The sequence below is a fragment of the Heteronotia binoei genome, chromosome 5 (genome assembly GCF_032191835.1).
Source record: "Heteronotia binoei isolate CCM8104 ecotype False Entrance Well chromosome 5, APGP_CSIRO_Hbin_v1, whole genome shotgun sequence".
Taxonomy (NCBI): Eukaryota; Metazoa; Chordata; class Lepidosauria; order Squamata; family Gekkonidae; genus Heteronotia; species Heteronotia binoei.
Genome location: NC_083227.1, coordinates 65,074,027 through 65,087,301, shown reverse-complemented (window position 1 = coordinate 65,087,301; position 13,275 = coordinate 65,074,027). Strand labels below are relative to the sequence as shown.

Below are 13,275 nucleotides of genomic sequence, written 5' to 3'. Positions count from 1 at the left end.
TTTTTGCTTTAATAGTTAAGGGTACCTTTAAATATTCGCATTTTAAGTAAATAACACCGGCAGGGGTCAAGTAACGAGGGGAGGGGTGGGTAGAAAGTAATATATGGGGTAGATAAAAGAAGAGGTTTTTTTAAGTTGCAAGATATAGATTTATTACCATATGTTACCAATAAAATTGTTTTAAACAAAAAATGTGGGGATATTAGCCCTGACCTGGATAGCCCAGGCAAACCCAAATCTTGGAAGCTAAGCAGGGCTGACTCTGGCAAGTACTTGGATGGGAGACCTCTTTGGAATACCAGCAGTTGAGAGGCAATGGCAGGCTTTATTCAGCCATCTTTCTAAATATCTTCCATGTTCCCAGTAGGGGTCAGTCACCAGAGGACACCATGACGTACAGGTGCGTGGACATGCACGGACACACTCACAAATACAAAATACTAAAAAAGTGGGACTACTAACAGTGCAAACCTAAACACAGTTTGATTGTTCCAAACCCACAGAAGCCAAAGAGGCTCAGAAGAGGGTATCTCTGCTTATCACTGCAGTGAAAGTCAGAAACAATGATCAACAGCACAAAGTTCCTTCTGGCTAATCTGGAAATGGAACTTCAGAAAAACATATGAGTGATATATGAATGATGAGTGAGATAGTCAGGGTTCCATAAGTGAGGTGTAGTTTGCTACCAGTGCTTGTATTATTAATACCTGACCTCTGACCTGCTGGGTTTGGTTTGCAGGGAATGAGTAGGCTTTTTCCTTCACAGGTTCTGCAACCCAGAGAAAAAAGAACAAGGTGTGGAAAAAGAGATTTTATTATTGGTTCCAGGAGATCCAAATATGCATCCAAATATCTGCACTTAAAGGACAGCTGCATAGTTAAGGTGCGTACAACAAGGCCATGCCAATTACAAAGCAAATACAAGGAGATGTAGATGCCTGTTAATATAACTAAATGTCAGTAAGGTAATTATGGTGTGTGACATTTCTGTGACTCTGCTGGACATCATTATACTTTTGCAATTATTTTATTTCCAACCTACAGTTGGGTATAGAACTGATTACTGGCAAATAGGAACTGGACCATGAACAATGCTCCTCCCCCCCAAAAAAGGTAGTAGTGGGCCTATTAAACAAAAAGTAATTGCATTCATCTTTCTTGACCTTTTCTGTCATCTGTAGATAATTATTACACATTGAAAGGACCGAGGACCTCAGCTCTATTATTGTTGTTTACAGGAAAAGGCATTGGGATTGAACATAAAAAGGTAAAGTATGATGACCATTTCACGGAAAATTTCATTGATATTTTAATTACCTCATAAATTGGTTTCAGTACACAAAATAATTGAAAATAGAAGATAAATAAAACATGAGGTTCCAACACTCACATGCAAACTGCAGGTTTGCTTTTCTGCTGAGAATGGTTCCAAATGAATTTGTGGCCAAACACTGGTATGTTCCAATATCCAGGTTTTTGTCTGGGTTATTGATTGCCAAGCTGCCTCCAACCAGCTTGTAGTGATAATTCATTGTAAGATCAATATCTGTGCCATTTTGCTTCCACCTTTGAGGGGAGAAAAATCAAATTATGCTTATAATTTACAGAGTCTTTTCAGCTCTATTTTAAGTAGCGTGCTGTAACATACCTGCAATAATAAAAGCATGGTTAAAATATTAGAATATCATACCATATTTCACATCAGACTGATTTTTATATCCATCTTGTAAATTCTACTGTAGATTTTACTGTTTGAAAAAAAATCCATTTTAATGGTACATCCTAGACAAGCATCCAAATGTCTACAAAAATAATTATAACTTATTCATATAAACTAAGTCATACATCCAAATGGCATTTTAGATGATGCTGTGACTGCAGATTGTTAGATTGTGTATATAATGCACACGAGAGAGAGAGAGAGAGAGAGAGAGAATTTTGTGGTCTTTGCAAGTGATGTAATACATTTGCTTATGGCTATGCTTTCAGAGATATAAATCAGAACAGATTATACTTCAAAGGACAGGAAGAAAGCAGAAAGGGGATGTTTATACTACTAGTTTGAGATTGATAATGTAATAATGGTAACACTGTTATTTTAAAACATGATTTGTCTCTGTTAGCCAGTAAAGGAGAAAATGAATCGTGTCTGCAACATATCTCAGCTATTTACAAATGTCAAAATAAATTGTGTTTTATAGATAATCATATTTGCTACCGTAATAGAAAACCCTCGTGAATTAACTGTTTGTTGTATTAAATCTGGAAACTCCTTACTTATGTCCTGCACTACTAAAGTTTGTGGGTTGGATGCAACAAGCTTTTCAGCCTAAAAGACGGTTGATTACTACCATCTGGAGCCAAAAATGCATGTAAAAGAAGGGGATAATATACTCCACCCACTGATATGACAGTCATTAGGGAAGCTTCCAGAAGTCTCCATTTCCAAATTTTTCTTTGGATTCTGCAATCCCATTGATTTTGTTTCTGAAGCAAACTCTATACCTTGGGAATATGCCATTATTCTGTTTTTGATTTCTAAATTGTGTACCTAGCATTATCCATGCAGAACTTTCCATTCATCAATTTATTTGAAACTTTTGCACTGTCTTGGTCCTGGTGACAGTCTGACTTTTGAGACAGAGAGAAGGCAAGCCAAAATAGTTGCCATAGCCTTCCTTTGATTCTTCCTCTCCAGTTTCAGAGCTTAACCAAGCCATCCTAAAATGAGTTACATGCTGTCAAGGAATAGGTTATGCAAGAGCAAAATGCTGGGAAGCTAATCCTCACTACCCAGGATAAAGTAGGCTTCCCAATCCCCAGGTCCCAGAGGGGGATCCCCCGGTTTTACAGGCTTCCCCCCTCCCCTAGCCAGCTGGCCGGCGGGGGAAGCCCCACCCCCAGAGCCATCATGCACCTCCATGAACGATTCCCATAGGGAATGATGGGAAATTGAACCGCGGGTATCGGGGGCTCTGGGGGGCTGTTTTTTGAGATAGAGGCACCAAATTTTCAGTATAGCATCTAGTGCCTCTCCCCAAAATACCTACCAAGTTTCAAAAAGATTGGACCAGGGGGTCCAATTCTATGAGCCCCAAAAGAAGGTGCCCCTATCCTTCATTATTTCCTATGGAAGGAATGCATTTAAAAATTTGTGCAGTCCCTTTAAATGTGATGGCCAGAACTCCCTTGAAGTTCAATTATGCTTGTCACACCCTTGCTCTTGGCTCTGCCCCTAATGTCTCCTGGCTCCACCCCCAAAGTCTCCTGGCTCCACCCCAAAGTCCCCAGATATTTCTTAAAATGGACTTGGCAACCCTAGCATAAAGAGCCACCATCAATTCCTCTGACTAGCTGAGAAACTGAGGGACAGAGTCTCTAGCCCTACAAGGTATGGATCAAGAAATCAACCCTGCAAGGTAGGACACTTGGAAGTTGAGTTCTAGAAACAATTACCTTGTTAGCTGTAGACAACATAGGCCATTGTACTGGGTTTAGTTTGAAGCCCCAGAACTCAAATAACACTACAGAAGTATAATTAATAAAAAATATTTATTTTTGAATGTGCAAAGAGTATTCAAATGTAACAGCATTGCAAAACAAGGAAATAAAACAATAAAATCTAAATAGCTAACCAAAAATACTAATGCAGGCTCTGGTCCTCTGACCCAGATGTTACCTTACCAGACTGATATAAAGAGCCCAGGTTAGGTTTCAGAGTACAAAATCCTACAGCAAGTTAGGGTTGCCTGGTCCTTTCTGGTGGGGCATTCCAGGGGGTGGGCAAGGCCCCAAACAGGAAATTGCTGGCAGCCATTTGAGTGGTCTCATTCTTTTAAGAAAAGGCCTGGTTTCTTGTGTGTACATTGCTTCAAGGACCCATAGGTCTGAGCACTGCTGGCCTGTCAAAGTGGCACTGACTCAGGGGAACCCAGGTTTGAATCTTAACACAGTGGCAGTGGAGGGATTGAGACACTGTGTTCAAGTAAATCTTAGACAGGTGTTGCCCAGGTACTTCTCCCAAAATGAGATGCAAAATAAAAAGAATGATTTAAGACATTTATTAAATAGCTGATCATCATAATGAAATATCCATATTTTAAGTGGGTGGACTGTGTTTGGCATGTAGTTCAGGGCTATCTTCATTTTAGGCAACACCAGTCTGGCTCTAAACACAGCCAGCAAGGGCAAAGCTGAACCTGACTGCTCCCTATCCTAGCATATTCTAAAACAAAACAATATATTTTAGCTCAGCCTGGGTTCATTCTTTATTCACCTTCTTGCAGAAACCAAATTCTCTAGAAAAGATTTATCTTCAGTTCTCATCTATGATGTCTACAACTAGGGTTGCCAACTCTGGTTTGGGAAGTTCCGGGAATATTGGGGGTGGTGTATGGAGATGATGGAGTCTGGGAAGGGAGTGCAGCAGGAATTTGATACAGTCGGCCCTCAGAAGCTGCCATGTCCTCCAGGGAAAGTGATCTCTGTAGTTTGGAGATAAGCTGCAATTTGGGTGAAACACCAAGTTCACTTGAAAGTTGTCAACCTTATCTTATAAGCTTATTTCAGTCCTTACTTCTTGCTCTTTGGCTTCTGGCTTTTCTTATTTATATAGCTTAGTTTCAGTAGTCCCTCTCTGAATTTATCAGTGAAATTGCAGAATCTTTAGGGTCCCTATATGGAGGGGGGAGTGGTGTTAAACTGCTTAAATAAATAATTTATATTTTAAGTACATAACCTGAAATTTAGGTGGAATGTAAAGCACTGTAAAATGGAATGGTAAAAATCTTATCCATAATTTTAACTAAAAACAGTTATGATAATATACATACACACTTAGATTTTTATCCCGCTCCTCCCTTGGAATGGGGCCCAGAGCAGCTAACAACATAACAGTACAATAACAATAATAAAACCATTATTTCAATATAATCCAATTAAAGTTCAGCACATAGCTTTTGGCATAAAAAAATCTACAGCATTGATGATAGAGCCCACCAAAATTACAATAATGGAATGCCTGCTGGAATAGCTGTCTTACACTCCTTGCGGAATGCAGATAAATCCTGTAGGGCATGAATCTCTTCAGACAAAGCATTCCACCAGGTTAGGGCTATGATGGAAAACACCCTTGCCTTTGTTCATTGGGGCAAATCAAAGGCCAGGCCTCAGCAAAAGCTCACCTGCAGCAGAATGAAGACATGTTGAAGGGGATCTAATCAGTGTTTTTTTCTAAGCGGAGTTAGTGTGAGCTAGCTCACAGCTTTTTAGCCTCTAGCTCACACATTTTTTGCTTAGCTCAGGAAGGATGGCCCCAGGAAGGATGGCCCCAGAGCAAACTAATTTATGCAGTAGTCACAACTTTAATGGCAGTAGCTCATAGAGTAGAAGTTTTGCTCAGAAGTCTCCACAGTTTAGAAAGAACATTGGTCATAATGGGAGAAGCAGGCCTTTAGGTATGATGGTCCCAGACCATTTAGGGCTTTCAAGGTTAATACCAGCACCTTTAATTTGACCTGGAAACCAAATGAAAGCCAGTACAAGCTGCTGTAATATAGGCTGGATAGGTGCAATCCACAGTGATCAGCAGCCTAGCAACCACATTCTGAACAACCTGAAGTTTCCAAAGTGCCTTCAAGGGCAGCCCTACATAGAGAGAATTGCAGTAATCTAGTCTGGAGGTGACCACTGCATGAATCACTGTGGTGAGGTCACATCCAGACAACTAGGGGGGGCAACTGGCCATCAGCATTATTAATGGTTCTTTGGCCAATCTCAAGGTCTCTAGGATTTCTAGACATCTGGATGGTTGTTTCTTGAAACATCCAAAGGTTTAGAAATCCGAATGACATAGAGACTTTTAACAGTGCATTGAAAAGAAGAAGATGAAGAAGATATCCCTCCCTCTACTCCGAAGAGTCTCAGAGTGGCTCACAATCTCCTTTACCTTCCTCCCCCACAACAGACACCCTGTGAGGTGGGTGGGGCTGGAGAGGGCTCTCACAGCAGCTGCCCTTTCAAGGACAACCTCTGCCAGAGCTATGGCTGACCCAAGGCCCTGCTAGCAGGTGCAAGTGGAGGAGTGGGGAACCAAACCCAGTTCTCCCAGATAAGAGTCCGCACACTTAACCACTACACCAAATAGAGATTATACATCTCTACATCAATAGAGATTATATTTTCACATTATTGCAAAATAGCTGACAGCCCAGCCTAAAGGGTGTCTTTATACAATTTAATAGTTATGTACAGCAAAAGAGAAAGATCTCAACAAAGTAACAGAGTGATACCAGGGAGGGAGAGAGTAGGGAGCTACATGCATCAAAAGGTGAGTGTGGATTGATCAAATATCAGATTACATGGACTGTGGTGATAAATTATTTAGGTGACTTTTTTTAAAAAAATAAAAAACATTCCTTCTGCTTTATGCTTTAATATTAAGGCATTTGAAGTAGTCTGCATGTCTGCAACATATTGGTCTTGCTGGCTGTTATTGATGATAACATTGGCCATCTCATTCAAGTTCTACAGCCTCTTTCAAATTATTGTCAGGGATGATGGACCTATTCGGTCTTCTTTAACATCCTGATCCCAGTATGCATTTCTCTCACATCTATTTAAACTTATGTACAGCATACACCTTCTGTACCCAAAACCTCCTATTAGTTTTCCAGGCTTGGATATACTGGTGTTTAATTTGCCAGCTCACTTTAATTTCAGAATCAATCACTGAACTAACTGCTGTCATCATTACATGGCTCCCAATTAAGCTGTATAATTGTTTCTCAACACAGATGCAAAGTTGTTGGCTTACTCACAGCAAATGAATTTTTCACAGTGTCCCCATAATCATTCTAATCACACAGTATGATTATTATTAAACTGCATACAGATCAGGGAATCAACTCTTACTGAGGGCCTTCTCTTAATTAATACGTTTAAATCAAACAAAAGAACATTAGTAATGGATGCATATGATTACCAGGTGAGGGTTTAATCATACCATGTACACCCTGAGAAATTACTTAAGTTGGAAAACGACTTGGAAATTATGTCAAACCATTTCTTCAAGAATGGGAGTTCAGTGTTGCTACACTACTTCATGCTTTTTAAAAATGCAAGTGTAAAAACTGCATGCATGGTCCACATACTTATAAAAGGTGCAACGGATTCTAATTTTTGCTTTCCTGAGTAAGCAATAGAGCATAGCATTCCTAATAGCCCAGACCATCCCACCTTCATCAGTTAAGCAGGGTTGACCATGTCCAGTACTTGAATGGGAGACCACTAGGGAAGACTAGGGCTTCTATGCAAATGAATGTAATTGCAAACCACCTCTGCTCACCTGTGCCTTGAGAACCCATGGGTTCGCCAAGATTCGGTTATAACTAGACAACATACTTTATCTTAAGCAATAATGTAACCTGATGACTAGAATGATAGCGGGACAGTGGACTCAGCTTAGTAAAGAGTTAGTAATGTCAATCCACTTATGTTTCAAAAAGATTTATGAATGCAAAGCTGTGCATGAAAATATGCCCAATGCATGAATGGTTTTATGGATAGAAAATATTCAAAAATGACATGGACCAGAATACATTCTATCTCCAAATGTTCATTTTAGTTATCCTATTTCTGTTCCACATGCCTAGCATACAACCCTCAATTTTAGCAGGTAATGATGGTTTCAAATCCATGCATTTGTGGTTCATAGGCTATGCTTGAAAGATGGGAGAACAAGCAGTATTATTTGACAATATGGCAGCAGCAACGCAAATGTGTAGCTGTACCGAAAGGCCAATTCTTTGCTAAAGATTATTGGGAAATGGGTTGAAAATAAAATGGATAAGCAATTCAGTATGGATAAGCAATTCAGATTTGGAAATATTGGGCATTAAAAAAATGCCATATTCAGAATATTCCAAAACATTTTCATATTTGATGTATTTTTTATAGTTCTGGATATTCAGAATAATTTAGGATCTCATTGTCTCCTATAAAAATAGTCTGAACTGACCATTTACTATTGGTTAATGTTTTCTTGTTGAAAAATTCCTTCCTGATACCTGAGTCATGCCAGTGGGAACTCCCACATTCATGTACACTAACTGCTGACTCTTTGAAGGCCAGGAGCCTGGATTGATTATCTCATTCAATCCCAGTCCCTGGAAATGGAAGAATTTTCTAGGGCATGCTCAGACTAGGAGCTCACTGGTCTGAATAGTCCATGGAGTTAATTAATCAGCCTTAGTGCAGACTCTGGATCCCCCCTCTCTTTCTAACCATGATTAAAAACCCAGGATGGCAGGACAATAACCAATTGTTCAGGATTCTGCTTCACCTTCTCCTCTTAACCTGCATAACCCAAACAACCTCCTAAGCAGAGCTTCTAACCTTTTCCTAGCCATTGTTGTTTTAGAATATTTCCCAGACATCCGGACTTTATTTCCATAACTCAGTCATTAACCCCATCATCCTGGCACCTTCGTGAAATAATGTTAGCAGTTACTTTTTAAACTTCCCAGTAAGGCTTCAGGTTTCAACCTTGACTCCACTCCTGTCCCAGTGAGGCTTCAGTTTCCAAACTGATATCATTAATGGTTCAAAAAACCTACCTCTCAAACCTACCTCAGACCCTTGTAACTCACTGGTACTGCTCCCAAACTTGCTTCTCCAACTTTGTGTAATTGGTCTTGTTGAAAACCTTTCTTGCACCCTCAGTTCTTCTCATACTCAGATCTAATCTCCATCAATTTATCTGCATTGGATTCTTGCACATCTCTTCAGGATCTGGCTCATATGTTCCCTAATTCCCCTTCAAATTCCCAAACATGGTCCTGGCTTGTCTTACTTTAAGGCAAGGTTTTATTAATTCATTGTTTATAGTACCATTCCATTTCCATTCTGTATCTTGTAAGGGAATAAAGATTTTTCTTAACCCCATTTTTAATATATATTTATTTGCTTGTTTCTTTGGAGAGCTTCTCCAAGTTGGACCCTACACTAGACAGGTTGACCCTAATAATTTAATTGCCTCCAGTGGCACATAGTGGTTCTTACTATGTGTTAAGGATGCTTTGCAGGCCATAGACTCTACATGTGTTCCTGTTTGGCTTACATCCCTGTATTCCCTTTCAAGCATCTCATCCTACATTTGATTCCCAGTGAACCTCTTAATATACATTTACTTAATATTTAGCAACAGCATCTAGGATTGGTAGATGTATAAAACAGACTTTAGATTTGTCTGGAAATTATTTATTTAGTTTAAGTCCCTATGGAGCATATTAAGCGTAAGGATGCACATAGATTGTACTTAGGTCACTGCTGTTGAGACTTATAATCATTGCTCAGCAGTCGGGAATTGGCACAGGCATGCAGAAACAGCCAATAGGCTGATGAAAACTTTTTAAAAAGTGGTTTCCCTTGTTTTAGTGGGAAACAGCTATTAGCTTTAATGGAGTTCTGAATATTTGGAAATTCAAATCTGAAGGGTCACAGTTCTGAACGCAAGTTCCAAATCTGAATTTTGGTGCGGGTATATATCCCTAGTATCCACAATTCCTTTGCATAGTTACATCGATTTATGGTAAAGTTGCACTTGGAAAACTATGCACGTTGCTGCTTGCTTCACCTTAACAATGATGTTACAGAGCTGGGGGATATGCAGAGATAAGCAACCAAACTAATGTAGAGGCCTAAAGCACCTTTCCTCCAGGGGGGAAAAAGCTAAAGTTGGTTTTTCAGATTATTAAAAGGTAAGTTAGACAGACCATGTTTATAAATTTTGGCATGGGTTGGAAAAGGTGAATCTTTGCTCTTTCACACACACAATACTAGAGCATAGGGGCACCCAAGATGTTGGTCAATTCAGAAACAAACAAAATAGTTCAGAAGAAACAAAATAATTCTCCATTCCATACAATAATGCAGTAATTAGCTTAGAGAATTTACTGCCACAAAATATGAACACATGAAATCAGGCCATCATCTTCTACTCAACTTTGATTAGAGATGCTAGGGATTGAACCTAGGACAAGGCTGGCCCTAGACTGTCTGGCACTCTAGACAAGGCTAACTTCTGGCACCTTGCCCCTCACTTTGATAATGTCACCAAGTCATATGGGAGCACCCAATTTGTCACCACCAGAAGGCTGGTGACCTAGACAATGACCTATTTTTCCTAGTGGCAGGGCCAGTCCTGCCCTAGGATAACAGATGCTCTGACACTGATCCACAGCCCCCTCCAAGATACCTGCGAGTTTATATGCTTTTAAGGAAAGTTTTTGTAGGTTAGGTTCATACATGCCTATTAGCTATGATGGTTAAATGGCCTGTATCCCACCACTCTGCTCTAAGTTGAAGGCTTCTTCCAGTCTTAATATATTTTCCCCAACTTGTGGCTGTTCCATCAGAGCAAGCTCCTTAAGCTGAGGAAAGACTCTTTAGGGTAGAGGGAAGTTCCAAACACTAACCAACAGAGAGGTAGGGTACAGGCCACAAAAACTGCAGTTTGGTTCATATAAAAAGGAAATATAAAGTTTGAGTCCAGTGGTGGCGGCGGCGGCTACAAGCATAGCAAGCTTCAAGAAGGGATTGGATAAACATATGGAGCAGAGGTCCATCAGTGGCTATTAGCCACAGCGTATTGTTGGAACTCTCTGTCTGAGACAAGTGATGCTCTGTAATCTTGGTGCTTGGGAAGGGCAACAGTGTGAGGGCTTCTAGTGTCCTGGCCCCACTGATGGACCTCCTGATGGTACCTGGGTTTTTTGGCCACTGTGTAACACAGAGTGTTGGACTGGATGGGCCTTTGGCCTGATCCAACATGGCTTCTCTTATGTTCTTACCTTTAAGACTGAAAGAGTTTTATTCATGGTATAAGCTTTTGTATGCAAGCACACTTCATCAGATTATTGAAACAGGTTCCTCAACCCTTACTTAACTGTTTCAACATATCCAACAAAGTGTGCTTGCACAGAAAAGCTTATACCGTGAATATAACTTTGCTGGTCTTAAAGGTGACACTGGAGTCAAACTTTGTTCTGCTGCTTCAAACCAACACGACTACCTCCCTGAGTCTGTCTATAAAGGGAACACACATTGATAATCTAGTTCAGGCTGTTCATATTTATGAACAAGGAAAGAAACAATGTTTCAGCCCTGCTATTATGACCTGAAAATTCACATTTTGCTTTTGCTTTTCTCTTAAGGAAATCATGTCCATGACTTTATTATTGCTTCCTTGCCGTGCATTCTTTCTTTAAAATGTATGCATTTTCCAACATTATTTATGCAATAATGAATCACTATTTTTCATGACATGTGTATGCCACACATAAAAGTACTATTTCAGGTTTTCACAGCTGGTAACATCATTAGGGTTTGTAGAATCTTTTGGGCTCAAGTGCCGTGTTCTACTGGAGAAAGTTTTTCTTCCAGACATTTCGTTCTTGGCTGCGGAGAACATCCTCAGTGGCATTGCAGCCGGAGCAGGCGCTCTGACCTTCTTGGCTGCTGTGCATTGAGTGAGGCCAGGGCTGCTGGAGAGCTGCTATTTCTAGGCTGGAGGGGGTGTGGTGAAAGGGCAATTGGTTTGTGGATGTGCCCATAGTTTGGTGGGGCTTCCTGGAAGGGTAGTGATAAGGAAACTGGCTGTTGAATGTGACCATTGATCTGTGTTAATTGCTGGGAGGGTTGGAAGGGATGTGAAGATAAGGAAGATGGTTGTTGACTGTGCTGATTGTTCTGTGGAACGTGCTGGTTGTTCTGTGAATTTCTGCAATTTATAGTCTGTAGGGTGTTTTGCAGAGCTGGATACCAAGATTGGTGGATGGAAATGCCTTCTTACTTTCTGTTAAAGTTGTGCTGGTGTTTGTAAATCTCAATAGCTTCTCTGTTCAGGCGGGTATGATAATGTGAGGCCGTAGAAAGGACTTCAGTTCTTGAACATGCACTTCAAGGAGACCACGTCATCCACTTTGAAAGAACTGAAGTCCTTTCTGCGGCCTCACATTATCATACCTGCCTGAACAGAGAAGCTATGCCAGTTAAACAGTCCTGGAAGGGACGGTGGCTTAGTGGTAGAGCATCTGCTTGGTAAGCAGAAGGTCCCAGATTCAATCCCCGGCATCTCCAACTAAAAAAGGTCCAGGCAAGTAGGCGTGAAAAACCTCAGCTTGAGACTCTGGAGAGCCGCTGCCAGTCTGAGTAGACAATACTGACTTTGATGGATCGAGAGTCTGATTCAGTATAAGGCAGCTTCATATGTCCATATATGTCCAGTTCAACAGATTCAAGCAAGGAGGGTGGGGCGGGGGTGAAACTACAACATAGACAGTGCATATATAGAGTGCCCAGCGGAACCAGCACATGTATAGAGTGACCAAAAAGATGCTCCCATCCTCCTTTGTTTTCAGTGGTGAAAAAAAATAAAGCATTTAAGGGAAGGCACTGGGTTTTACTGGGCACTAATACATTACATTGGTACTGCTCAGCACTCTGTATACATGCTCTGGTTATGCTGGGCTTGGAACCCTCCCCCTTGCTTGGATTTGTTGACCTGGCATTGCCACAGTGGCACTGGTTCTGCAAATATGCACCCCTACCTTCATTTTCTACTGCAGATATTCTCTGGTTTGACAGCACTCCTTGCTTTTTTGCTGCCCCTCCCCGATAGGATAGGGGCACTTTCTTTGGGAGCCCATAGAATTGGACCCCCCTGGTCCAATCTTTTTAAATTTGGTGCCTCTACCTAAAAAAAACCAGCCCCTCTAATCCCCACATACCCCCGGATAGATTCCCCATTATAGCCTATGGGGATCATTGATTGTAACGGTCCCCATAGACTATAATGGAACTAAAGGCATTTAAAGTGCATTGGTCTCTTTAAAAGCATTTGTGAAGCTGCAGCTTCACCCAGAATGGCCTTTAAAGAGAGTGCACTACTCAGACTGGCAGCGGCTCTCCAGAGTCTCAAGCTGAGGTTTTTCACGCCTACTTGCCTGGACCTTTTTTAGTTGGAGAGTGCACTCTCTTTAAAGGCTATTTAATTGTGGCTACCCTCAATAGCCAAAAATATACGCACACCTTCAATATCCAGCTGAAAGAATAGCTGATAAATACTGATAAGGTATTTTTGTCTTTTTTTTTTGCTCAGATAGAGCCAAAATACGCTCCCATAATGCTGACTTTTGCAAAACAATCGATTTGTTGCTATGTCCCCAAACCCTAATTTGCACAACAGCTAAAGAGTAAACCAACTAGGACCACTTG

General features: G+C 40.7%; 1 protein-coding gene across 3 annotated transcripts in view; it reads right to left on the bottom strand.

Annotated features, from left to right (window-relative positions):
• The window catches only part of LOC132572475 (contactin-6-like), a 421,055-nt gene that overhangs the window by 243,124 nt on the left and 164,656 nt on the right, over nucleotides 1–13,275 (bottom strand). For all 3 annotated transcript variants that reach the window (XM_060239569.1, XM_060239567.1, XM_060239568.1), the window contains exon 4: nucleotides 1,391–1,566. In XM_060239569.1, the coding sequence (XP_060095552.1) occupies nucleotides 1,391–1,566 (176 nt within the window). The remainder of the gene's footprint in view (nucleotides 1–1,390; nucleotides 1,567–13,275) is intronic.